The sequence below is a fragment of the Candoia aspera genome, chromosome 2 (assembly GCF_035149785.1).
Source record: "Candoia aspera isolate rCanAsp1 chromosome 2, rCanAsp1.hap2, whole genome shotgun sequence".
Lineage (NCBI taxonomy): Eukaryota > Metazoa > Chordata > Lepidosauria > Squamata > Boidae > Candoia > Candoia aspera.
The window spans coordinates 124,071,790-124,098,670 of NC_086154.1; the positions used below are offsets into that span (position 1 = coordinate 124,071,790).

The 26,881-nt window shown below is 38.9% G+C and overlaps 1 protein-coding gene across 1 annotated transcript in view; it reads right to left on the bottom strand.

The window, feature by feature from the left end:
* CEP95 (centrosomal protein 95) overlaps positions 1–26,881 on the bottom strand; it is a 37,438-nt gene that overhangs the window by 5,046 nt on the left and 5,511 nt on the right. Inside the window, exons 2-18 of the mRNA XM_063292940.1 lie at positions 25,667–25,871; positions 24,852–24,959; positions 23,662–23,775; positions 20,268–20,376; positions 19,022–19,134; positions 17,429–17,548; positions 16,040–16,254; positions 15,096–15,168; positions 13,279–13,361; positions 11,947–12,065; positions 10,818–10,941; positions 7,382–7,496; positions 6,624–6,805; positions 4,550–4,642; positions 3,118–3,268; positions 776–936; positions 95–169 (exon numbers count right to left, since the gene is read on the bottom strand). Of these exons, the coding sequence (XP_063149010.1) occupies positions 95–169; positions 776–936; positions 3,118–3,268; positions 4,550–4,642; positions 6,624–6,805; positions 7,382–7,496; positions 10,818–10,941; positions 11,947–12,065; positions 13,279–13,361; positions 15,096–15,168; positions 16,040–16,254; positions 17,429–17,548; positions 19,022–19,134; positions 20,268–20,376; positions 23,662–23,775; positions 24,852–24,959; positions 25,667–25,871 (2,160 nt within the window). The remainder of the gene's footprint in view (positions 1–94; positions 170–775; positions 937–3,117; positions 3,269–4,549; positions 4,643–6,623; positions 6,806–7,381; positions 7,497–10,817; positions 10,942–11,946; positions 12,066–13,278; positions 13,362–15,095; positions 15,169–16,039; positions 16,255–17,428; positions 17,549–19,021; positions 19,135–20,267; positions 20,377–23,661; positions 23,776–24,851; positions 24,960–25,666; positions 25,872–26,881) is intronic.

Sequence of the window (26,881 nt, forward strand, 5' to 3'; positions counted from 1 at the left end):
CACTGCCTCACATGGATGTAGATCAGAAAGGCTGCCTACAAATATTTTTAAAAATTAAATTATCATCAGTACATTAGCTTGTTTCCACATATACCAATCTCCTGTTGTGAGCCTGCTCTCTCTTGAGAAGATCCACAAGTAGAGCATGCTTCTTCAGTGTTTCCAGTACCTGAAAGGAAAGAGGTACACAGATTTCATTTAAACCATTATTTTTATTCACTTATCAAGCCTCTGCATATTAGCCAATTTAACACCTCTCAAGGAAGACTTCCCCATCAGGCCTGGATCTACTCTCCCTGCTGAATAGTTTCTATGCCAGCTTGGACAACAACTTCCAACATTGCCAGTCATCATGGCTTACTCACAGCAAGCCTGACTCACATTTGACAGTGGAAGCATTCCACTCCATTCCCCCTACTTTTCCCTTTCAACTGCTCTCTGTCCTTCTATCAGGCCCTGTAGTCTACGTCCTCCACTAGTGCTTTCCCATTTCCTTCCTTCTTCAATGTCATAAAGTGATTGAATGATATGAATATATAAGAATAAAACCTCTGGTTGAATGAAAAATCTCAGACCCTCCTACAGTAACTGAAAAAAATAGTGACCAGTTCATTGCCTTTCAGAGTGTGCCAAAGAAAAATCAGAAGTACCATTAGTAGTCCCAGTTAGCACATGGCATTTTCAGCCCACGTTTGTATCTTCTAGCCAGTGCTGGCACATTGTTGCACCGCACTTTTGAAAGGCTGTGACTCTCTGTAGCCTGCAGATAACTCACTTCATTTTGCCGTTTCAGCTGGTTTCTATCACAGGGAGAATTCAATTTCTGTATTTGCGTAAGCTGCTGCTGCCACATCTTGTTCATTGTTGGATGGGAAATGTGCAGGTGAGGAAGGTCTTCAAGTAGTAGAGGCAAGAGATCGTTCTCTTTGACTTTCACTGAAATAAAGAGACGGACTTAAGCAATGAACAGCTGAAAACTGGGCCTTATGCTTTGGACTGCCATTTAAAATAGCTTTCCCTCACCTGGACACCCTCATCTGGAGGCTGCCCTGATTGGGGAAGGCTGGACTAAGCTTAACGCTATACAGATTAATGGTCATGGTACTGCAAATTACATTACTTGCCTTAACATTCTTACTTATAAACTGTAAATTGTGTCTGAACACACCTAAAGAGGACTGCTTGCTTTGGTCTAGAAGCTGTAACCAGATCAAAAAAGGCATGGGTGCGGAAAAAACTTTTACCACACACAAATGTTTTGAGAGTAAAGAAATGATCATGTGCCATCAAGTCAGTGTTTACTCTTAGCGACCACACAGGTAGATTTTCTCCATGATGCTCTACCCCTTACCTGGTTTTTCAGGTCTTCCAATGAGGCACCCATCACCATTGTGAGAGAGTCCATCTAAGAGAAATGAGCATCTCCAAAACTACTTTTCTTTTTAAAAAGGTCTTTATATTCTGTTCTAGCTATTTACATGTATGGTATTGGCCAGCTCTACAATTACAGTTGTACCCTACATCTAGAGGAATATAGCAGCTGAGAATTATCCCTTGCTTCACCGGTCTTACTTGTACTGAGAAATAGCTGCCACTGGTGAAGTTATGCCCATATTTTCCCAAACAGCAATAAAGGTATATACTTGGACTCAGGCCGACCTTCTAATCCTGCACCAAGAAAAACAGAGCTTTAGGAGCCTCCGCAAGCTAAGGCAATGTTATTGAGCCCAATAAAACTGACAAAGGACAAGCTGCTCAGCACTGAAGGCCATCTGGAACTCACTGCAACTCTTTTACTCATTCACACATCACACACAACAAGTTGTTTTACCTATGTTTTACAAAATAAAAAGCAGTTTGCTCAGTATAAACCATGGTTTACACATGATTCAGTTTGTAAACCCAACAGCCAAACAAGTCATATTGGTGTTCAAGCTCAGTGCATGAACCTGTTTTATTCTGTGAACTGACTTTTGAAAATTCATAATTTGTTATCCATTGATTTTTATTACATTTATATAATTCTTACAGATGGATTTTTTTCTTTTAAAATAAAATTGCAAATTGAGATACTTGGCTGTGCTTGAACTAAATACTTATTGTAACATTTTTGTTATGTTCAAATGGAAGCTAGTACAAAAGCCCTGATGCCAATGGCAGAATGTTCATTAAAAAACATAAAAGGCATAAAAACCAAATCAAGGAAAAAGCAGTGTGACTTTTCCCTTCCCATTCAAGCTAAGCAGAGTGACGGATAAGGCAGCTGCTTTATCTTAGACTCTGTCATCTGTAGGTTTGCTCTGTCAGTTAAGCATCATAAACACATAGAAATATTTATCTAGCAATCACTGTATAATATTCCCTGCTCTTTGCCTATCTCAAAACAAGCACAGCAGTTCCGTATAACAGCTTAATGCAATGATCCAAACTACCAAGTTGGGCATTTCTTTACATGTGTCATAACGTACTTCTAAACAATGTTGCATACGGACTAACAAATCTGAAGTTGCTCGGCCTGGAGTTTTGCACTTCACATACTGGGTGAGAATAAAGCACGCAGGGAAGAACCATTATGACACCTTTATGTTCTTTCATAGGATCAACCCATTTTGAGTTCAAAAGAAGTGGAATAGGTTACTTTAAGCTCAAAATGCTTTGGCCGCTCCTCTTCTTGAGTTACCCACACAAAATTCTATATGGCTTGACAGCAAATATAGCATCCCCAATTCCTGTGTTTTTTATCTGGATCATTAATCGTAATAAAAGGAACAGAATGGAAAGATTGTTGGAATGCTCTGCCTGGAGAAGCACTGATCTGAAAGCAATATACCAACTCTGTGACAGACTAAACGAAGGGGGACCAATAGAGAGGTGCAGCCACAGAAGCCCAGCCTTCCTCGTGATCTTGAAGAAATTGCTGGATAAACCGCACATCCCTTAAGGAAGGCTCCCTAAATACTCTGCTTCCCTTGCACAGGTCTAGACATATGGAGGTAATCAGGAAAGTGTTTTTCACAGCTATGCACTGCCAACGTATCAGTGTCCTTGGCCCATGCTCTGAAAGCACACGCTTTCAGAGGCTGCCAGGCTCTCTACCAAGAAGTGTTCAGTTCTTACTTGGAGCTGCTTTTTTTGGCTTTGCAAGCCCTCCTCTTGAAATCCTCTGGTTGAGTTTGGAATGCCGAGGTATATTTTTTCGAGAATAAATCTTCGCTGCATGTGAGATTCTTGGAGTTTCTTTAAATATGTCCTCTTTGTATTTTTGTTCCTCAATGCAAACACACAGAACAGTATCAGTTACAGGATCACTAGTTACAGGATTACCAGTTACTCCAATGCAGGCAGGTCCTAATGACAGCTCACGAGGTTCATGCAGATGGAGGCGAACCCAGAGTGCAAGAAGAGGCTGGTGATTTTCTGCACCGCCGGCTTTTGTGCTGTCCAATGCCTGGTTAATCTGGCTAGGTGGCTTTAGGATGAAGGACTTAAAATACAATCCTAAAGGGCGAAAAGGCCTCTCTTTCATATCACCCTAACCAATAGTAGAGCACACCTTGGCCTTCCTAAGTACAGAACGTTGTATTTCTTACTCCCCCATCTTCAAATATCTGGTCTGGAGCTAAATATGTCAACACCCTCTACTTCATGCAGGAAAAAGGTTATTGGTTCCCTCTTGGAGTTTTCCAGAATGGCTTCCCCTGGACACACACTGAAGGGGGAGAGTTCACCATCTCCTCTTCCTCAACCTTTGGAAATGATACTTCAATCCAAATATACCTCTCAGAATAAGTTTATATATTGTCATCATATCCGTGGTACCTTCCTATCTATTAAATGAACAGTGAATGTTTCCATATTAAATCAAGTAACCAGTGACTGTCTAAGTGGCATTTTACTACAGAAAATAGTACTCAGTAAATGCTACTGTTTATCTGACTCTGTTCATGGAGAAAACCTATTACTAACCGCATCTGTTCAGAGTCACCACAGGTAGGGAAATGTCTTTCCCATAAGTGTTAAGGGCCTGAAAATTTTCAGCTATAAAAATTAATTATTTGTATAGCTAAAAAACTGAAAGTCAGATAAAAGAAAATGCTATGTATGCTGAAAAGAACCAAATCTGGAATTTCATCCTTCTCCTTTTAAAAAATACTGATAAGCAGTTACCTATACTAGGTTCTATGGATCCTGATACCAGTAAACAAAATTTATGATCAAGTCACATCAGTGATCCTGATATGACTGAATCTCTCCAGATTTTAACACAGGGTGAAAACACAATCAATGAGAAGAAAGCTTTTTGAAAAACAGGAAATCCTTCCCAAGATTCTCAGGAAAATTGATCTGAAGCATCTGAGACAGACAAAAGGGGGCCACTATTTAAAGTTCTGCTCAGGTAAATTTGGTGGGGAGAAAACCCTCCTCAAAATTTAAATATGTGAGAGTGGACCTAATGCAAAAGCTGCCCTTCAAATACTAATGTCCTGAACCATACTGAGAGTTAAAAAGAAATGCACAGAACTATTAGCATATTTGTTCTGCATCTTACCATTTCCTGAGCTTTTGCTTTTAGCTTTGCAAGTTCCAATCTTTCACTAGTTTCATATGCTTTTAGTTCTTCATCATAAGCTTTACTCAAAAGCTAGAAAACACAATAAAGCCTGATTATTATCTGTAACAATTTATTCATTTATGAATCATGTCTTTTGATTGTTAACTGCCATGAGAATAGAACTAAATTTTTTAAGAAATTCAGGAGTTCCATTTAATGAAGTGTGTCCTAGGCTATTAAAGTTTAAATCATAATATGCCCTTATTTTTGCTGCAACAGATTCAGCTGCCATTCTGGAACAAAAAAAAACATACTGAAAGAGCAATTCATATCTGAAAGTTTCAGGACAAGAGAATAAGATGAACTCAGTATTTATTTTTTTAAAAAACCTGGGGAAATCAAAAGGGACCCAAGACAGACAAAAGTGGACCAATATTAAGGCTGCCCCTTCACTGTTTCTACCTATCTAAATTTAGAAGGCAGGGCATGACATACATTTGAAATGCATGCACATGGATGTACAATAAAAGATGCTCTTCAGATAAAGTTCCAAACCAAACATGGAGTTATAAAGTAAGAACCAAGACCCTAAATACTGACAGAAATATGCTATCACTCAGAATAGTCTTTTCAAGTGGATGTGATCAGTGGTCGGTCTCAATCAGGAGATTAGCTCACATTAGGCAGACTCCTGACTCACAGGTAGATTATTCTTGTGGGACTCCTACAGACAGACTCATTCAATAAAACCAGTAAGAGGACTTGCACTTTCTCTTCCTACAGTCATTCTACTTTCACTCTAATTTTTTCACTTCTTTTCTTCCATGTTCATTTTTTACCCAAGTTCCTCTACTAGCATTTCTGAAAAATGGTCTAGCCTATATTTAGAATCTCTGATTACCTTTGTATCTTTCAGTAATTCTCTCAACCTTAAATAATCAAATTAATCATGCTTTTTGATTCATTCCCTTTCCATGTATATGCATGCACTGAAACCACGTATTTGAAACAAAAAGCCATTTTTCTATGCAAATACTCACTAATAATCAGTTTCATTCATTGCTGTGCCTCCAAATGGTGTGATCCCTTTTTATGTACTCTCTTGTCTCATTCCAACCTATCCATTCATGTCACCTAACAGAATATTTCTTCCCCCCCGCCCTTGGGTCACACCCATTCAGAATCTTCCACAATTTTTCCCAAACTTATTCCTAGTTCTACTATCATCATTCACTGGACCATAACATGCATGTACTACCAGCTTATAAATTCCTTTCTTCATGCCCACCCACAACAGTGTCTGTTGTTGTGTCAATGACACCAGTTCATACTTTCTAGTATACATTTAGCCTAATTAAATCTACACTTTCACTTCCCTGCATAATTTGTCAATGCCATACCACAAGATTGGGCCACTTTCATTCAGATCCTTTAAATCTTTTCCCACTCTTAGTCCCACAAACACACAGCGTAACTATTTTTTTTAAACTTCATTCATTAATCCAGGCTCTTTACAATTTATTCTTCTAACATTTCAAGTTGCAATCTCCCATTTGCCATAGTCATCAATAGATGGCCCATAAAGGTTGACCTCTGCCACCCACTAAGGCTTTGGTGAATCACATACTTTTTAGTATGATAAGGACAGACCAGGTTATTACTCTTAACCATACCCACGCCCCATGCAGCATTCCCTCCAAACAGCAAGGACAGTACTGGTCAGCTTCAGAGCATTTTGGCCTGTATGTTGCAAGCATGATCAAGGGCCGGTTTTACCCCAAGCATGTGGATGCTATTCTATACAACCTCGGATATCTAAAAATCATCTAGCAAGCCAACATACAATGCTAGCATCCCACCCACTAAGAAGTACATGCAGTGTACTGTCACACTGAGAATGTGTTTTTCCTTTGAAGAAGGTATAAAACCTCTGAACTGGACAACCAGAAGTTCTTTTCACTTGAGTTCTAGTGGCCACTAAGGTTCCATCGATGCTGAGAGCATCTATTAATACATTCACTCATTAAGGCATTTATTTAGTTGCCTCCATTTCCATTCCTGCTGCCATTACCTTTGCTCTTAACTTCCTCTGATCCTGTTCATTTTGCAAACACACTCGTATCCTTCCCACTGGTCCTTTTGCATCCTTTTGGGGTGGACTATCTGATACATGTGATGGTTGATAATTAGATGGAGGTGGGGAAGCAGAAAATGACCGTCGCCTGCTGGGTGCTTTCCTTGGAAGGCGAGCATCTATAAAAGAAACAAACTTTGGACATGTCTACCATGATTAGGTGTTTTTTTAAAAAAAACATGGTTATAGGTTCATGGACAAAAGATCGTGAAGGCCCTTTTAGTAATCAAATGGTGCGGGACAAATTTCAGAAGCTCTGTTTCTAAAGCTTGCCCTGTCATATCCTTGGGATCAGATAGTGGGCTGCCCTGTATTACTTCAATCAGATTCACATTTGTTTTCCTTTACATTTAGCAACCAAATTCGTGCTGTCTGTAAAGCTATTCATTGTTTTTAAACTTTTGAGTTGACGCAGTTCCCAACAGTGATGATGCTCAAACCCCTCAGTTTAGCCATTGTGATGCCCATTTTACAAAGAAATCTCTCTAACTTAGTGCTTTCTAGAAGGTGTTGCTATGACAATTCTCAGAAGTCCTAGCCAGGATGGCCTAACAGATAAAGCGGGGATCGGGTCAAGGAAAACTGCTAGATGACAGGCAAGTACATAACTACTTTCCATTCCTGATGGAAATAACATTCCCCCACATAGAACAATGCAATTCACTCATTAATAAACATCATATTCAGAATGTTACCTGATCCTAGTTTTATTTGGCGATAGTCCATGATGCTATCACTGTGCTGAGAAAGGGTATCCTCATCAGCTGACAACTCATCCCTGCTCTGTTCACCCAAGGCATGCTTTAACATCTATGATTCAAAAAGATAATTGCTCTATCTGTTCAAAGTTCCCTACGAAGTAATCTTCCATGGTTTTACATATTGAACATTTGTTTCTTATCAAGTTAAAAAAACGTTTAAATACACAAAGTCTAATATTTATTCCAAACACGCCAGGTCACCTCTTTGTGCCATCAACTGTAGGCTGGTTCTGCACAAACAATGGAATGGCTGATAGAATCCTAAATTGACAAGAGGTGACTGTATTATTATGAGCCTCGTGTGGCGCAGAGTGGTAGGCGGCAGTATTGCAACCAAAACTCTCCCCACGACCTGAGTGCGATCCCAGCGGAAGCTGGATTCTCCCTCGGGTAGCCGGCTCAGGTCAACTCAGCCTTCCATCCTTCCCAGGTGGGTAAAATGAGGACCCAGCTTGCTTGCTGGGGAAGGTGACGACTGGGGAAGGCAATGGCAAACCACCCTGCTCTATAGTCTGCCAAGAAAACGTCGCGAAAGTGGTGTCCCCCCAAAGGGTCAGACATGACTCGGTGCTTGCACAGGGGACCTTTCACCACTGACTGTATTATTAGAGACCAGAGTGAAAGGTTCTACTGTATTTTATTTATGCTTCCTAGGATGAAAACTCCCTTCAAGGAAGAAACTAGTATGCAAGGTTTATTCAGTCCATTCCTTGTTGTTCCAATTTCCACAGGCAGATATTTTTTCTCTTCTTTTGCTGAAGATTGATGTTCAGAAATGTGAGCTCACACATAAAAGTATGAAACCATACATTGCATTTAATTAAGCAGGACTTTAGTATCTCCTTCTATTGCATTTTTTAAAATCCATTTAATCATGTCCAATTCTTGGCAACTGCCTGGACAGGTCCCTGCAGTTTTTTTGACAAGGTTTTTCAGAAGTGGTTTGCCATTGCCTCCTTCCTAGGGCTGAGAGAGAGTGGCTGGCCCAAGGTCACCCAGCTGGTTTTGTATCTACGGTAGGACTAGAATTTCCAGTCCTGGTTTCTAGCCCGGTGCCTTAACCACTACCCCAAACTAGCTCTCCAAGTCACTTCTGAAATCTTGCCAAGAAAACTGCAGGGACTAGTCCGGGCAGTCACCGAGAATCAGACATCACTGATTGCATGTATAAACCAGGCCTCAATCCAGAACTTTTTCAGTAATGGCAAATAATATAATTCCTATAAACATATTATAACCTTCAACTTCCTTTCAAAACTAATTCCTTTCTGCACATTACAATTAGGCAAGGAGCAATGGCAAATTCAGTCTGCATTGTGCTCACAGGTCAATTCAGCAGATAGATAAAAATGAGCAAAAGGGTCATTTTACCGTTAGAGAGAGAGGGAGAGAGAGAGAAATAACAAAGAAGTATTTCTTCATTTGAACTGTCTTCAGACATTAAGGAACCAAGGCCTTCTGCTACACCACCAAACAATGGGAAATAAATGTTTTCTGCATTATTTTATTTGTTTATTTTCTATCCCTTTATTATTTTTATAGATAACTGAAGGCAGCGAACATACCTAATACTCCTTCCTCCTCCTATTTTCCCCACAACATGTAATCCCTATAATATGCAATTCACCTTCCTGACTTCAAAATGAAAAGCACTATAAGCTTAGATAATTTGCACTATGGAGGGAGAACTTAAGGATTCTTAGTACCAAGTTATAGTATCAAGGCCCAAACGGGTTCCATAATTTTACAAAGAAGCTTCCAGGGCTATTTTTCTTTACTAAATACAACCATCTGGCTAGGTGTTATTCCTGGCTCTGGAACCAGCCATTTTCAAATCAGGTTAAGAAATAACAAAACAGATGGTTGAGCAGAGAATAAAATGCTTGATGCAGCAAAGTAAGGAAAACGTATGTGCCATTGCAGTGGTCCATTGGTAGTCAGCTGGTGGTAAATGGTAGGAATTATGGAAACTGGAAAAGTCCAGCTTCAATGGAGACAGCTCCTCACCTGGTAATCCCTCAATATCCTGCTGTATTAAAGAACTATTGTAGTGCAATCAGTTGTTTGGGGCCAAAGTTCATGGTGGGCAGCTTCTTAGGTTACACCTACTGTACTTAATCTGAGGAGGAAAGATGGGGAGTCGAGAATACAGACTCTGCTCTAGGGTTTGGGGCCAAGAGGGGGAAAAAAAATCCTTGTTCCTCCCTGGAAGGAAGCCCTGGCTTTTCACACAAGAAAGGACCTAACCCTTTCCTGTTGGCTCCATCCCTCTGTTGACCAAGAATCCCACAACATGCTAAGCCACAAACCAGTTTGCAATCCATATTATCACACTAAGCAAAACAAACCAAACCATATGATGACATATTTTGAGGTGTGTTTTTAGTCAATATATTCTGGTAGGCATTTTTTCCCCCTTCAAACAATACAGGAGCCACTGGGCTAGCCAGCCTTGGGTCAAAGACCATGATTCTACACATGACAATAGCAAACCCAGGAATCCCAGGAAACCCTGGAAGTCAATTAAATGACAGACCGAGAGTCAGTTTGAGGTGGAGTAACAGATGACCAAGGCAAATGCCAAACTTGCTATTGTGTCCATTCTCATTAGATACCATATCAAATCTACAATTGTCACCACAATCCTATGATTTTAGTACAATAAAATACAGGATGATGTCTTCTATTTATTTATTATTAATGTTAATATTCAATTGTTTTGGAGAAAAGTTAATCTTGTATAGAGTTCAGGTAGTCCTTGCTTAACAACCATAATCAGGACCAGAATTTCAATTGCTAAGTGAAGCAGTCATTAAGTGAATCCAACCTGATTTTACCACCTTTTTTGTGGTGGTTATTAAGTGAATCACTGCAGTCGTTAAGCGAACCACATGGTTGTTAAGTGAATCATGCAGTTCCCCATTGATTTTGCTTGCCAGAAGCTGGCCAGGAAGGTTGAAAATAGTGATCATGTGACCAAAGGATGCTGCAACGGTCATAAATATGAACCAGCTGCCAAGCGCCCAAATCATGATCACATGACTGTGGGGATACTGCTACAGCCATAACTGTGAGGACCAGTCAGAAGTTGTTTTTCAGCACTGTCATAAGTCTGAACCATCACTAAATGAATGGTTGTTAAGCGAGGACTATCTGTAACAATGCCAAGCCATACATTTACTTGATTGTACTTTAGCATTTAACAAAGCTTAAGAGTATGATTGTAGGATCCTAAATTGGTCAGGTCCCTATCTGCTTAGTTTCAGCTATGTTACTCCTTTGGGTCATCTCACATGGGTTTCCTATGGCAGAAAGGTACAGGCATTATATTGGGTTAACATAATACCATGAATAGTTGGCATTAACTTACTGCATCCAGTTCATTCAGCCTGCGGGAGAGTTTATCTGACATTTCACACAGTTTTTCCTTTGCCCTTCTATGGGGAAGAGAGTCTTCTATAGGAGAGTCTGCCAGAGCAGGACGTTCATTCTGGCTGGGAAATCACAGAGTGAAACATTGTAAAATACCACACATGCATAGACAGGCTGAAAAGGAGGCCAGAGTGGCTTACAGATGTCAGCTGCAAGCCAAGCCCAGGCGCATAGTATTAAGGACAGTAGATCCTGAGCTGCATTTTAGCAATATGAGAAGCATTCAGAGATAGGTTCCAGTAATTACACAACTGTAATTATATGCTATTTCCTTAGATAGTAGGCCTGGTGGTTAAAGAAACAGTATTCAATGCTCATCTATGAGCTTTAAAGATAAACATTGAAAGTGTAATACACATGGGATCGTCTCAAGCATGTAAGTCAGTGTATGGGTTACCTATCCCTATTTTCCAAGAGGAAAAGAGGAAGACAGGTAGGTGGAGAAGGAGAAAAAGAGAAAGACAGGAATTGAAAGAAGAAAAAATAAAATGAACATGCAATAAAACAACAATAAAATTATTGTAATTCAGAGTCTGTCTTCTGGGTGCTTAAGATCTGTTTCTTCTTTTAACTGTTCCTACTTTCTTAAAGTAAGCTGCCCAGAGCTATCTGTGGTTGGACAGCCTCTAAACTGAATGCATGAATAAATAAAACCTCTTTTAATAATATTTTATTGTCCTTTACATTAGTGCATGGATTGAAAATCTTAATGGGATAATTTGTTGAAGAAAGTCTTAGAGCCAGTGTAACATTCAGCCCAGTTCAATAGTTGTAACTGGTTGTAAGCGGGTACTGAAAAATTACTTTTCACAAAGGTATGCTGAAGGAAAGGTAGCGTGACTTTGAAAGTGCTCAGGGAACACCTGTGCTCCACAGACCATAGTTAAAGGAACACTGCCCTGGCTGACATTGTACTGCAACTATCACCTTTAGCCAATAGAATGAAAGAGCTGTAGAGCAGCGTGAGATTAACAGCCCTAGGTTGATGGCAGTACGACTGGACTGGGAGGAAGAGATTATTCTGAAGATGAACGCCAAATCCCATTTTGTTTGAAGGAAAGACATACCTTTTCCCAATAAACAGATTCCTTTGTTTGGGTCTTGTGGTCGGTATAGAGGTGAACTGAGGTAATGTATTCTCCTTGCAACCCTGAATTGATGTATGCTGTGAACATTCATCCATTTCCTTTTAGAGGGGAAGAGGGGAAAACCTTTCATTCAAACTGCCCAGGATAAATTCAAGAGATTAACGGGTGTTAAAGTAATGAGTATCAGACTGCATAAAAAAGAATTGCCAAATGGAATTGCTATGACAAGACAGCAGTCTTTCAAACAACAATATTTACAGCAGTGTTACCAGGCCAGAAAGGCATTTAGAGTTCCAAGCCATCAATATCAATCGTTTATAAATTAAATGCTCTTTAACAAAAAAATGGGAAATGCAGTCTTTCAAAATCTCAGCATTCCCAGTTCTGATCAAAGTAAAACCAGCCACAAGTTTTTTAGAATCACATTTTTATGATGGGAATTGTTTTTATGTATGCTTCTCTAAAAAAAAGTTTTCAGAAAAAGAGATACTACATGATCTGTGAACCAACAACTATGTTTAAACTAGGATGGTTATAACATTCCAGTTGGTCATATCAGAGGACCATCATAATAAAGATATGCCAAACAAATAAAAATATGATTAAACTGATCATCAGCTGCAGTAACGTCAGTATTAATTTCTATTTGAAATGTAATTGGTAGCTAGGGTAAGACATATTAGCATTAAATCATAGTTAACCTTGCACAGAAAAATGATCTATGCCTTGTTTTTGCAAACAAAAAACCCCAATAGATACAAGAGAAACATAAACTCCTGAGACCAGTTTTCTGCCCACCCCTATATCCACTTCAAACTCCTCATCCTAACCACTGCAATTCCCTGTAGACTGTCACCAAATTCACACTGCATCCCATTACATCTTTCTCTATGATTTTTCACTTCACCTTTGGTACTTAGCCCTTTAAAGGTCCCTGCTTCATTAAATGGCTTGGATATTCATGCTTTCTTTCCTGTAAGCCTGGTGTATACTCCTAGAATGCTTACACAATGCTGTATCCTTTATTTCCAGATGCCTCCTTACAGATGAACCTTTACTGAGAAATTCTGTACCAAACCTTGGTCTTCATCCCCTCCTGAGCTTTAAACCCATGCACTGAACATATCTTTGCATTCTTCTGTCTCATCCTGCATTCTTTCTCAAGCTTCCCATTAGAAGTTTGGACTGAGGTTCTTAAGACATGAAGTCTGTTTTGGTTAGAGTGGAAAGCTTGTATACATTGATGATTATCTTGAACACATAAACAGATACATACATCTATAGCCAAGGAAACAATGCATTATCAATTACCTTTCCTGCATCATGTGAGCCATCTTGAGGCACTGTTTCATCAGTTATACCACCTCCCGTTGCTGACTGTCCAGTTGGAAAATCTGAGCAGAAGCCCGAAGAAATTAATTATATAAATTATGTACAGAAATATATCTTTAGTTCAGTAAATACTAAACATTCACTTATTAGATTACATAAAAAAGTGATGCCCCAGAAAACCCAAGGCTTCCACTGAGAAGACAAAGAGCTAGATTTGATAAAAGTGCAAATGGCTGAAGACACCAGTGCCGAAAAGCCTGGATACCTTTGAACAGTAACCTGAAGATTAGCCTGCAGCTTGGCAGAGACTGTTTCTGGGTGTACATACTCCTTTTCTTTCCTTCACCGCCCAATTACCTCTATTTGTCCCTCCCCTTTCTCTTTCCTTCCCAGTGCAGCTACCCCTTCCCTTAATTCAGTTATTACTTCATTTTTTTATCATGTTCCCTGCTCTTGTGTAGAATGTGGGTTCTGGCAGGTATAGCTATCTATATATACAGATCTATATACATGCATATACCCCATATATAAACACATACACAAATGTGACACATTTATAAATGTATTGGATAAAGAGGACGTCTCCTGTATTGTTTTCAACTGGAGTTGGTAACCCTGGGGTGCTTAGGTAGGGAAGCTACGCATTGCACAGGATTTTTGTCTGTTTATTTATTTATTGCTTTCTCCTTTTTCTTTTTTGGGACCGTCTTAGTTAGGAGTTGTCTTCCTTTCAGAGAACTATGGTAAATACCTTTCCCATGGCAAGGGACAATAAGATAAAGTTGAAGGTAAGGACTTCACCATTATAAAGTTATCTCAATTTATTTATTCTATTAAGGATTTATGTGTTCTCTTTTAAAACAGAAGAAATTCCAAGGTTTATATTATGACTAAAGACTTGAAACCTTTTATAGGCTTTCACTGATCAAGATGATTGATAATAAAAGTTTTACTTATAAATCTGAGATGTCCAAGAGAAGATCTTTGTTTTCTCTGTTTATCACACAATAGCTAACCACATTTCTAAAGTAGTTTCTCCAACTATAAATATTGCTAATGTAAGATGTTTTCAAAAAAAGATGTTACGTTAGCAGAAAAATGAGTGGAGCTAAAAGAAACTGCATGTTTCTGCCAACAAGAAGTCTTTCTAGTTTATTGTTGCACAAGCCATTGTGGCATAGTTTGTCCTTAGTCTATGTCCCGGCTGACATATCATATTATGTATCTGGGGTTTTTTGAGTAAGCATCACTAATTGAGTAAGCACTCACTAATTACAGCCTGTCATTATCTGTGAATTCAGCCATTATGACTTATTCAAGTAACACATTCAAAAAGATTTAGCCACAGGGACATTATGGTCATGCCTTTTTTCTCAAGATTTTGAGATGGTAATGTTTTGTGAAGGAAGTTAAGATCTATACATGCCACACCTCTATAAAATCGGTAATTCAGTTAACCTTGGAGAAGGCGTGAAAACATAAGCACAGATGTCCCCTTGACCCCAGAGTGGAGACCTGTTGCATGCTAATGGCTCTTGCCACAATCAGTATGGCCAGTCGGCAAGGGTAAAAGAAGGAAGAATCCAGCAACAATTGGAAGGCCAGAACCTCTCCATTCCTCATTTAGAACTGTCCATTTGACATACAAAATAGAACTTGCTTAAAAATTCAAGTCCACAGGCACTGGCTTCTTACAAGCCTATTCCCATGCTCCAAATCAACAGCAGTTCAGAGCAGCAGAGAATCCTGATTTTGGTAAGAGGTTAGAGCACAACATCTTATGGCGTGATTCTTACAAGAAGTAGCTTCTGGAAAAGAATTGATGCCATCTGAAAAAATAGGAGATTCATGCTCTGGAGGTTCTGCAGGCTATAAAAGAAATGCAAAACAAGTGAAAAGACTCATATTAAAATAATCAAAACAAGTAACCTGAAAGATGCATTAACCTATAAAGGTAAAGGTAAAGGTTTCCCTTGACATGAAGTCCAGTCGTGTCCGACTCTAGGGGGCGGTGCTCATCTCAGTTTCAAAGCCAAAGAGCCAGCGTTTGTCCGTAGACACTTCCGTGGCATGACTAAACAGAACGCCGTTACCTGCCTGCCGAAGCGGTGCCTATTAATCTACTCACATTTGCATGTTTTCGAACTGCTAGGTTGGCAGGAGGCATTAACCTATACTTACTTTAAAATTTAAATCACAAAATAACCTATAAATAAAAGAACACATATAATTATTGATTTTGCCATTTCTCATCTCAAAAGCTAAAATCAATGGCAATCGACGGAAACATGCATTCCATTAATGGAGAAACTGCACTAATTTCTCATATGATGTTCACTTATTCCCCTTCCCTATCGCTTCTTTTCCCTCCTTGTATCATGTCAAGTTTATATGTTTCAGCAATATAGAGTATACTCCCACTCCTTTTGTCCAATAAGGTATGGAAGACTTTCTCAATCTTATGATCTCCAAACATGTTGAAGTTCAGGTCTCATCACTCCTAGTTAGTAGAATCCCTAGCACGCTCATTGCTAGCTAGTGTTTATTGGAACTGAATTCCAGTAACTCTGGAGGGCACTGAATTGGGGAAGGCTGAAGTACTTGACTTTCTCCTCATACTATTTTGTGTGTCCAAGCCATGAATATCAGATTCCCAGTCCAGATTTTCTGGCTCATGAAATTCTACAGTCCCATAAAAATGATGACAATTAAACAAAAACAAGGAAAATATCACACTTACAACAGTAGGTGGAGGTTCCTGAGGTTTAAGTGGTGATAAAGGTGGCGGGGAATCCCTGCCTCCACTTTCATTGTTTTTTTCAGCTACATACGAGGCTCTAGTGATGGAAGACTGGTAGGGTGGCTGCAAAGCAATTGCTGGCCGGATTGGTTCCCCGAGCTTCTTAGCACTGGAACTCAATTGCTCTTGAGGTAATTGAGCAGATTTCTCTGTAGCTTAAAGGCGAACAATGCAGACACTCATTTTATACAGTGATTCAAAAGTCTAGAATTAATATACCTAAAGTACATTACTGGGGGAGTTTCCTGTGAAAATGTTAAAAACCACTGTTACTGACGGAATTTTCATATAAATAATCAAGGTATGCTGGCTGGGTTATTTTCTTCTCATATCATTTAGAGAATGATAACAGATTTTCATTGTAGAGATTTTCATTGTAGCTAACGAAATATAGAGATATGTCGCACGAGCATTAAGCCACGCTTCCCCCTTCTGCAAGGGTACACTGTTTTGGATGGTTGAAGTTGCACAGGGCATCATATGGTATGTCACGCTCTTCAAAAGTGGACAGAGACATCTTTTAAATGTTTAGTTTCATTTTCAACTTGGTTTTAAATCTATTACTTTAAAGCAGGGTTTCTCAACCAGGGTTCCGTGGAGCCCTCGGGTTCCATGAGAGGTCACTAGGGGTTCCCTGGGAGATCACAATTTATTTTAAAAAATTATTTCAAATTTGGGCAACTTCACATTAAAGAGGCAAGTTTCATTCTTTATTTTAAGAACACTGCTAGTGCACATGTACAGGCCTTCCCATTAAATGAGTATAATGATTTTGTAACTTCTGGCCTGGATTTGAGCCAGAATGTGCAGGGGTTCCCCAAAGCCTGAAAAATATTTCAAGGCTTTCTCCAGGGCCAAAAGGTTGAGAAAGGCTGCTTTAAAGTGTTATTTTATTGGTGGTTTTGGTCATAAAAAAAAAAAAACTACAACATTTTTCATCAATGCACAGAACTTCAGCACTAAGATTCTTTCAATACTGTCTGGTGATGAAAAAACACAGCCGGTTTTGTTTTTTTGGGACAAAATCAACCAACTTCTTCCCTCTGCAGGGGAAGTTTTCGTGTGTAGTTTCATGAGCAGCCCAGGAAGGATCAAACTAGGTTTGGAAGAAGCAGCTTGGGAAAAGTCCGGGTGACAGAGACAATGGTGGGAGATGGTTAGGGCTGTCAAATTTTGTATTCTTATCTACTAGATCTCCACAGTTCAAATCCACCTGATTAAGACTATGGAAGCCCTTCTCAGGTAACTGCTATATTCCCCACCAAAATACAATCATCCCCAGAATGAGACCTTTGAACATCAACATCATTATCTTAGAAAGATGCTCACCTTGCATTTCTGTAACAACAGTATTTTTTCCACTGAAGAATATACGAGATGATTCTCTAAAAGCTGCATGTTCTTCAGATCCCGCAGCCTTTTTTGGTACTTCTTTTTTTGCTGGTAATACTGAAAAAATTCATTAGCAGAGGATGAATATTGAACAGTATAATTTTATGAACTGTGGAGTCCTTGGTGTTGAGCCTTGTTGTTTTCTTGCAGATGTTTCATTGCCAGACCAGGCAACATCTTCAGTGCGAACAGGGAGTGGGCCTTGCTCTCAGTTTATATACTGTGGCTTGCCCTGCTTGTGTTGGTGGGGGTGTTGTTCTCTCATTGGGAGTTCTTTGACTGGGTTGTTGTTTGCTGCTTGGTTGATTGCCTGAGTTAATAGTTCCTTGATTAGGGTGTATTGCGCTGTTTGATGGTTCATCTGGTGTTAATCCTAGTGTTGATTTTTGCATATCTGGGTGTTGATTGCTGGCAAGGGAGTGTTCTGGTCTTTTGGCTTTTCTATTGTCTCTTCTGCATGGTATGTAAATATTGTTTACCTCTATGTGTCTGTTGATGGCTGTTTTGTCTGAGTGCCAGGCCTCCAGGAGTTCTCTGGCATTTTTGGATTTGGCTTCGTTTAGGATGCTCACAGTTTCCCAGTTGAAACTATGGTTGAGTCTGTCCATGTGTTGTGAGATTAAGGAGTTCTCATCGTGTCTTCTGACTGCTAGTTGGTGTTTGTGGATGCATTCTGCTAGTCTTCTGCCTGTCTGTCCCACACAGTAGCTGTTACACTCTTTGCACTGTATGTTGTAAATAACTCCTGACTTTTCTTCTTGGGCTGTTGTGTCTTTTGGGTTACTTAATATGTGTTGAAGCATTTTAGTTGGAGTTATTTACAACATACAATTGTCTAGTCTGGCAATGAAATTTCTGCAAGAAAACAACAAGGCTCAGAATGCACCAAGGACTCCACAGTTCAATCCCGAGCTACAAATATTCACTTCAATTGAACTTTATGAACCTCATGAAGTAGATCTAGAGGCAGAGGATACAATGAAGTGCCTTCTTTCTAGGCATTAACAAAGGCTTTCCACAACTGTCGTATCCCACTGGAAGGAAATGAATGTATTTTGGACAGGAAGTAAAGGGCACATTGGGAAATAATTTAAATCTGCACCTTCTTTCCCAGAAATAGCCCCAGTAGAGGGGAAAATCTATGCAAAACCTGGAACTGTATATTATATTATAACGTAACGTAACGTAACGTAACGTAACATAACGTAACATAACATAACATAACATATCAGTATAATATCCCTACACTATTAAAAGAAAACCAGTCCCACTATTATATTCTCAAAAGAACTCTTATTCTGCAGTGCATGGAGGATGATGAATTCCCCCAGTCTGGGGTGAAAACTGCATAGATTGCACACATGAACTGATCTATACTCTGTGTGAAAGCAATTGTTTAATGAAGCATCTGGTTTGGGGGTGGGGTGAAAAGAGCCCACACTTGCGACTTTCAAAGTGTTCCCCGTGCAATAACCATTTCATCAGTCACATTTGGCTGTTCCTTTTTTTTTTTGGGCCGAGTCTGCTCACCTTCATTTCTTAGAGAAAACAAATAAGCTGTGTCCCCAAGCTTAATTAGCTCACTTGTAGATTCTGAACCATCAGCCTCCCAAGATGGATCAAGTATCTCTGATGACTGAGATCTAAACAGAACATAATAAAGCACAGTGATGTGTCTTTTGATTTGGCCACAAGGTGGGGCAATACATAAAAAGCATCAGCATCTTCAGTGGCTCAAAATTTGGGGGGTTGTTAACATTATGCTCCCAATTTAATATATTTAATCCCAAAGCTGGATAGAACAAAGCACATCAATAAGACTTAGAACATAGCAAAAATTAAAAGTAGAACCAAGACAGAAAGACACAAACTGAGATAAAGTGTAACTTCAACCTTCTAGCCGGGTCCTTCTTTCATGCCAGCACAGCTGGAGCCTTCTTTCACATGCCAGGCTTGTTTTGTGAAAGAAGGCCCTGGGCAGAGAATGAGTGGTGGCCCCAGGCAGGGCATGAGAGAAGGCCCCAGCTGGTACAGTACTGGCATGCAGTGCGGTGGCAGGCAGGGCTGGGCAGCAGGGGCAGTGGGTAAACAGGTGGCCAAAAGGGCAGAGATTGGGGGAGATAGATGGGTAGGGGGAGTGCAAGAAGAGGTAGAGGAGGCAGTCCCTTACCTTACCAAGGCTTGGGTCTGGTGGGACCAAGCCGGGAATGCCTTGGATCAGGGTGGGTCCTCGCCTGAAGACTGGTGGGATTCAGTTAGCGATTGCAACAGGGACTACAGGAAGTACTGTCACTAAGCGATGTGGTCACATGACATCATGCTTTACAACCGCATCACTTACCGACAGAAATTCTGGTCCCAATTACTGTTGCTAACTGAGGACTACCTATATTAGATAAGCCACCGTGAATCTTCTAATTTGTCAGCCAAATATGTGTAGTAAATTTGATTGCAGTTGCAATGATAAGAAGGTAGCATATATTGCTTCAGTAGTAGTTTCTAATGACTTGGAAGAGAAAGGATACATATTTAATTAATGCTAATTCATACACAGAATGTGCAAGGCACAGTTACGGCACCCTGTATCCACACACAAAATAGATCAGGCAAGTATTTCAAAGGTGCAGCCAGCTGTACGTGCCAAAGGTGAAATGTCTGAAAGCAGCCGCAGCAGTTGTATTATTCCTTATGGATTCTGTTTAACAAGATGACATCCTACTCCTACTAAGCCCCTTGTAACCTACTAAAGTAGCCGGCAACTATGGACCTGCCTTACCCCACAGCTGATGGTTGCTCCAGGGAGGGAACTGGGATGTCACAGCCATCATCTTGCTTCTTGGAATAAGTGCACACGAATTCCTCTTCTGCCATCTGCTTAAGATCACCTGTTCATAAGCAACACTATTAATAGTGATGAACATGAAAAAACTGTCTACCAAAAAGATGAAAATTATATTAGCACTCTTTCCTCCTAGGCATACATCTGTCCTGGCACATTTTAGAATCTGTTGGCCAATGAAATAAAAGAACAAAGTATTAGTAATTCAGATTGCGCAGGAAGAATGGCATCTATAATCTGTCTCTTCTTTTTACATAAGAAGACACTGCTATGAAATTTAATTCAGGATCCTTGCTGCAAATCAAATAAGCTCTGCATCTAATAGGCTCAACTTTCCTGGAATGACTTTTTTTTCACCAAAGGTCAACTACCTGTTGCAATCTTGAGCATAGCTATTTCCCTCCAGTGAAGACTACTTCTGCCACCTCAAAAACTCAGCAAGGGAGAGAATCAGGTTGCTATTTTAAGCTTCCAGTAGTAATGAAAATGGAAGATTGTCTAGACTACCACTGTGAATTAGCATAGGTAATACTGAGATAGGATGACCAGTGGTCTGAAATTCCACATACATGGAACGCTTCTCTAAATATTCAGATTACATCACAGTTGGCTTCTGAAATGCTGAGATGGAACACATCATTGAAAATGTCATTTTAAACAGCAGATTGGCTATTTGCTAACCTCTATATGTAACACAATTACTAGTTACTGCACACAGAGCTTTAAAAAATGGATGATGCAAATCACATGTGCCTTTCAGCCCATTTCTGCAGTCCCTAGAAATGCCTTCCCAAGGTTCAGCTTCAACAAAATAACCATCAGTGACAGGATTTGTGGCTTTTTTTAAAACCAAGGCTATAATGCACGTATTTTGCCTTAAAACCTCTCTATTCCTCAAAAAAAGGGGGAGCAAAATTCAGATTTGCCCCCATTAGTGACATCACAGCTATGTTTCCTCTAGTCCTTGGATATTGAAAAAAAAAATGGGAAAAATTAGCCCCCAACAAAAAAGTTGCCCACTCCTGCCTTCAGTACTCCAAATCCTACAGATCTTACAGAGCACTTCTTCCAAAGAGACCTACTGATTTTCCCTTTTCTGCAGAATGAGGCTTGTTTTGTAGCTTGGTGCGATAGTATCACCTCAGAAAGGTTTACCACAGCCCCACCCTGCAGATAATTAAGAAACACTATAAGAAACATTAACTTTGGCATGTATCCAGTAGCTCTGGTCAAACCTTTTTCACTTCCTTTATTATGGTTTGGTTCTGAACTACTGCAGTGTGGCTTTAACAGTTTTGAAAATGTGAACCATTTGCCATTTAAAAATGATTACATCCAAATAGTATATAGATAGTCCTCACTTAACTATTTGTTTAGCGATGGTTCAGACTTATGACAGTGCTGAAAAAAACTGGCTTACGACTGTCGCAGTGTCCCCACGGTCATGTGATCACGATCTGGGTGCTTGGCAACCAGTTTGCATTTATGGCTGTCACAGCATCCTGTGGTTACATGATCACCATTTTTGACCTTCCTGGCTGGCTCCTGGCAAGCAAAATCAATGGGGAACGCGATTTGCTTAATGACCACATAGTTCGCTTAACACCTGCAGTGATTCACTTAACAACTGCCACAAAAAGATAGTAAAATCAGGTCAGATTCACTTAATGACCACTCCACTTAGCAACCAAAATTCTGGTCCCAATTGTGATCGTTAAGTGATGACTACCTGTATTTCTTTAAATATTTGTTTCTATTATCTTACTAGTAGACAAATCCACACACAGCTACAGCAGAGTAGGAAATATTGCATCACATTCTAGTTTTGTTACAAATAGGAGAGAGTTCTTTCATCAGCAGTCCCTTTCCAATAATTCAAACCAAAGGGCAAGCGGTCGAAAGAATATGAATAATCCTCACCGAGCAACATCACCTACCAACCCTACCTTGGCTGCGAATTGTGCTCAGGCTTGTCTTGCGCTTATCAGAATTGTGAAGGTATGTTTAGCAAACCCAAAAAGGAAGCTGCAAGGACACAGACAGGTGCCTGCTTTCCAGGAAATACTCATAGAGAGGGACTCTGTTCAGTCCTTAACCAAGGTACACCACCTTTCTCCCTTTGGATTCTAATTAGATTTTTTTTTTTTTTACTTCCATGGAAAGATATTTAACCACAAAATGTCCAAGAAGAGGATATTATAATTCACAATCTATCCATAAGAATGGCTCTTCAGTCTATAACTGGATTAATATATTGCACAATAAAAGGTTTATTTCAACCAGTTTGTTGGTATGTCACACTTGCTGCATTCATGTGTTGAGCAAAATCTTAAACCACAGCCATCCTAGATTGCCTTGCTGAAATTTGGTAGCAAAGCACAGAAAACTGATATTTTTTCCTGTGAAAACTGTCTCCACTCTAAAAAAAAAAAAATCCTAAAGAAATAAGAGCCCAATATATCAGCCTCGTCATCTTCCAAGAAGTTACTGGGTTACTTCTGTACCCTCTGCAGCTTTCAGAAGCCAATATTCTGAAAGGGGTAGTTAAGAAATTGTTTTGGTTTTTAATGGGATTTTATTGGAATTTTACTGTGTATTTATTTGAGTTTTTTTATTGTATATTTATTCTGTGTTGTAAACCGTCCAGAGTCCCTCCGGTCGGAGGATGGGCGGTAACAAATTTGATAAATAAATAAATATTCCATTTTTAAGTGTCTTCTAAAGCTTTAAAAGGTTGCTTGGCCTGGTCATAAATCAAAATCAGCTGGATTCACATCTTGTATTTTACTCAAAACAAACAAGCCACATGAGGGCTTTGCATAACATATGAACCCACCTAATGAGGGCACTCCATATGTTTATGTAGCCCATAGAACAGACATAACTTCACATTAGAATGTATGTGTTATGCAAATATCCCAAATTGCTTTTGCTGAAAAGGAAACCCACCACACTCCTAATTTATCTAATGTAATACGTTGCCTTTTCAGCAAAGACAATTCTGGATATTTTCATGACACATTTTTAAATTTGCATGTTTCATACCTGGGATCTATAGTTACAGTGTAAAAACCATAATTTCAGTGCTTGCCAGTATTACTATAGCACAGTGCAACATCCAGACAATAAAAGGTAATTATTTTTGATATAAGGCTAGCAATCAACCAATAATACAGGAAGTATTTATCATTCAATAGTGATTGTTTTGTTTAATTTTTAAAAATATTTTTAATTGCATCCCCATCCCTTGAAGTAGAAGCACAAATACTAACAAATAAAATAGGACATTATCTCTCAAAAGATATGTGATTTAGTTAGCCATTTCTCTCACCATAATTTTGAGAAGCAGTTTCGCTGATTTCTTCTGTAAGATATTCAAGTAAGCCATCAAATATTTCCAAGAGATTTCTAATAGACTCCTTATCTCCTTTTACAATATTCTCACCTTAACAAAAACACACAGCATTGTCTTAGAAAAGAAGTAAAAGGTTGGGATAAGAGCAAAAAAGTTCTGCTTAAAAGAGCACTCCTGATATATGAACCTGTCCACTTAAAAATAGTAACTGCACTATGTAATAGATTTTATTCTGTTGGGATGTTCATTCTAATGAAGAAAAACTTATTTCAGCAACAGGAAATCAGGCAAAATCAGTTTCTTCCTTTCACTCCAGACAGCTTTCTGAACCTGGACATTCCCCAAGGAAGGCAATGCTGAAAGGAAAACTCACCATATAATTCCCATAATTACACCTCTGGATTATAGTTTTTAAAATAGCTGCCTCAAATCTGCTGTCCAAATTCATTGGGACAAAAACATCCAAAAAACCCAGCCACCCAATGTAGAAAATTGTAGTACCAACACAGCTGAGGCACCAAGTTAGGAAAGGCTATGTTGAGTGTTAAAAACAACTAGAAGCAGAGAAAATTACTTCTGTGGTTTGTTGAATCAGCTAGATGAAAAATGTTATAACATCTGAGACACCATCTAGCCCATGATACCTTTAGCACTATTATGAGTTCTAAAGGCTTATAACATATCCTTCCTTTATTCTTCCTTCTACATCCATGTGCTTTGCCAAGAAAGGAATAATTGCTTCTGATTTGCATTTCACAGTTTTGATGGGGGCCTGATTTTTGCTATTTAGCTAAAAATAGTCTCAAGAAAAGCCAGTTTGTTAAACCTGAGACTTCCCTGTTAGGAGGATTGCTTGCACAGATGCAAGTCAACCAGGAAAAGGCACAGCTGGTGACCCTTTCCAGCTGCCTGCAATATATATTCAGTGACTAAGATCCTAGCACTATGGAAGTGTATCTTACAGAGTTTAAATCCCACCAGGACAAGTGACAGGTTAGATGAGGAACTGATTCTTTGCCAATTATAAACCTAGTCTCCAGTATAATTGTATTTTCATTCATTTTGACTACAGTATATATAAAAGTAAATATACTACTTTTAACCATCTTGTATCACAAAAGTATGGTACATTTTTCAAACATTTTTTTTTAGTTTTAGATACTCACCAGTTATATGTGATAAGCTGATCTGCAAGTAGTCCAATGCCAAAGAATCTATCACTGCTTGCACATTATGAACATTGTCTTCTTGGCAAGTAGGAACAGCTATGAAATCTGTAAATAATTAACTTTTTTCACACTACTGCTGCACATGACAATATATTTTAAAGCCAAATAACTGAACTGTATCTTAAATAATTTGAGAGCAAGTTAGAATCTTTTCATATAAGTGGGGTTGTAGAAATGTATATAATTTTGAGTTGAACAATAAATTATTGCATGGAATGTAAAAAAATACCCCAACATGGTATTTTCAAGCCACTATTAGAAAATTTTTAACAAGACATGCATACATACATATATATATATATATATATATATGACACAAGATAGCTTATCCACGCTATACACATAGACTCAGAATTAAGCTTCACTACCTTCAGTGAGGCTCTACTTCCATAGTATAGATTACTGAGATTTATAATTAATCAGCTCAGATACACTGATGCCCTGAGAGTGACTCTGAAAATTCCAGATATAAGAGGTGGAGGGAAAGGGAGAAAGCATTTGAGGAAGCAACCAGAACAGGCAGACAAGATAAATATTAAAGCCTAAACTGAGATTCATTCTCTATTTAATGGTTTTTGCACTTCTGGTTCCCAAGCTCAAAACACTTTTCCTTTAAATGCAGTAGCAGTGAGGAAAGTTAAGCTTAAAAATTAAATACTCTTAGCTATAGAGTTATGCCCAAACTGTTTCATATGTGAAATATGAAACCATTATCCTACTGTAAGGATAGTGTAAGATACATGTATTCTTACCTGGGACTTTTTCTCCTAATATCGACTCGTAAAGATGAACAAAAACTTCAGCTCCACAGTCAGAGAGGTTATTAACATGCAGATGTATGTTACATTTTGTCAGAAGATCATTGGCAACACTGACCCAATCTGTTTTAAAATTACAAGAGAATATGAAATAATATGGTTTTAGAAAAAAGCAGGGGATGCATTTGTATTCAGAACTCTTTACCAAGCATCCCAATAAAAAAAAATTAACATTTTTATTAGGATTAAAAATAGAGCTCTGCTACAGTTCATAAGCAACCTTGAATCCAAATGTGGCTACCAAAATCTAGTAAATCACACTATAATTCCCAAAATATGAAATGGCAATCATAGTATTTAGTTTAGTAAAACTGAATTCCTTCCTCCTCAAATTACAGACTTTTTTGTTTACAACCTGGAGATTATTAGCTAAACCCAAGTAACCTGAGAACTAGGCAAAGAGTTTAATAGCGTTTTAAAACTGAATGAACAGCCAGTGCTTTTCTTCACCCTCAAAAACATAAAATCCTACCCACATATGACCAAACTCTGCCCAATCCATTATAACTCCCTCTTTCTAAAAAAAAATGTACACATGCCACCAGCTAATAGTTGTTCACCCTGGAACAGTAGGGACTGCAGCCTCTGCTTTACCTAAAACACATCAGGAAATTTTTTAAAAACCCACTGTTTTTCTCATATTTTCTCAACTTTACTTAGTGGAACTCAGATCTGGGTATAGGACTACTATGTGACATAATTAGCATTCTATAGCACTTCACAATATTCAAAAGGCTTCAAGTACAGCAGTAATCCCAGCAACTATGTCATAGAGCAGGAATAGGGAACATGTGGCCCTCCAGCTGCTTTTTCTCACAATGGTCTAAAATTCACTGAACTACCTCTAGCCAACTACATTGTAGCATGTCAGTGTTAACCCAGCTCAGATGATTATTCAGCATATCATGCAAATATAACCATTGTATAGCTAGAATATTAATTGGGTTAATGGGTAAGCAGGCCAGGCAAGCACAATCAATATCAATTCTGGATAAGCAGTAGATTACACATACAACTCACCAAAGTTTATTTTTTTAAATAGGGAAATCCATTTTACAATATTAAGAATTCCTCCTGCTTTATGCAACATGAGACTTATTTATGTAATTACTACTCTTCACTCCAGCCAACAACACAATCAGTGTCGTC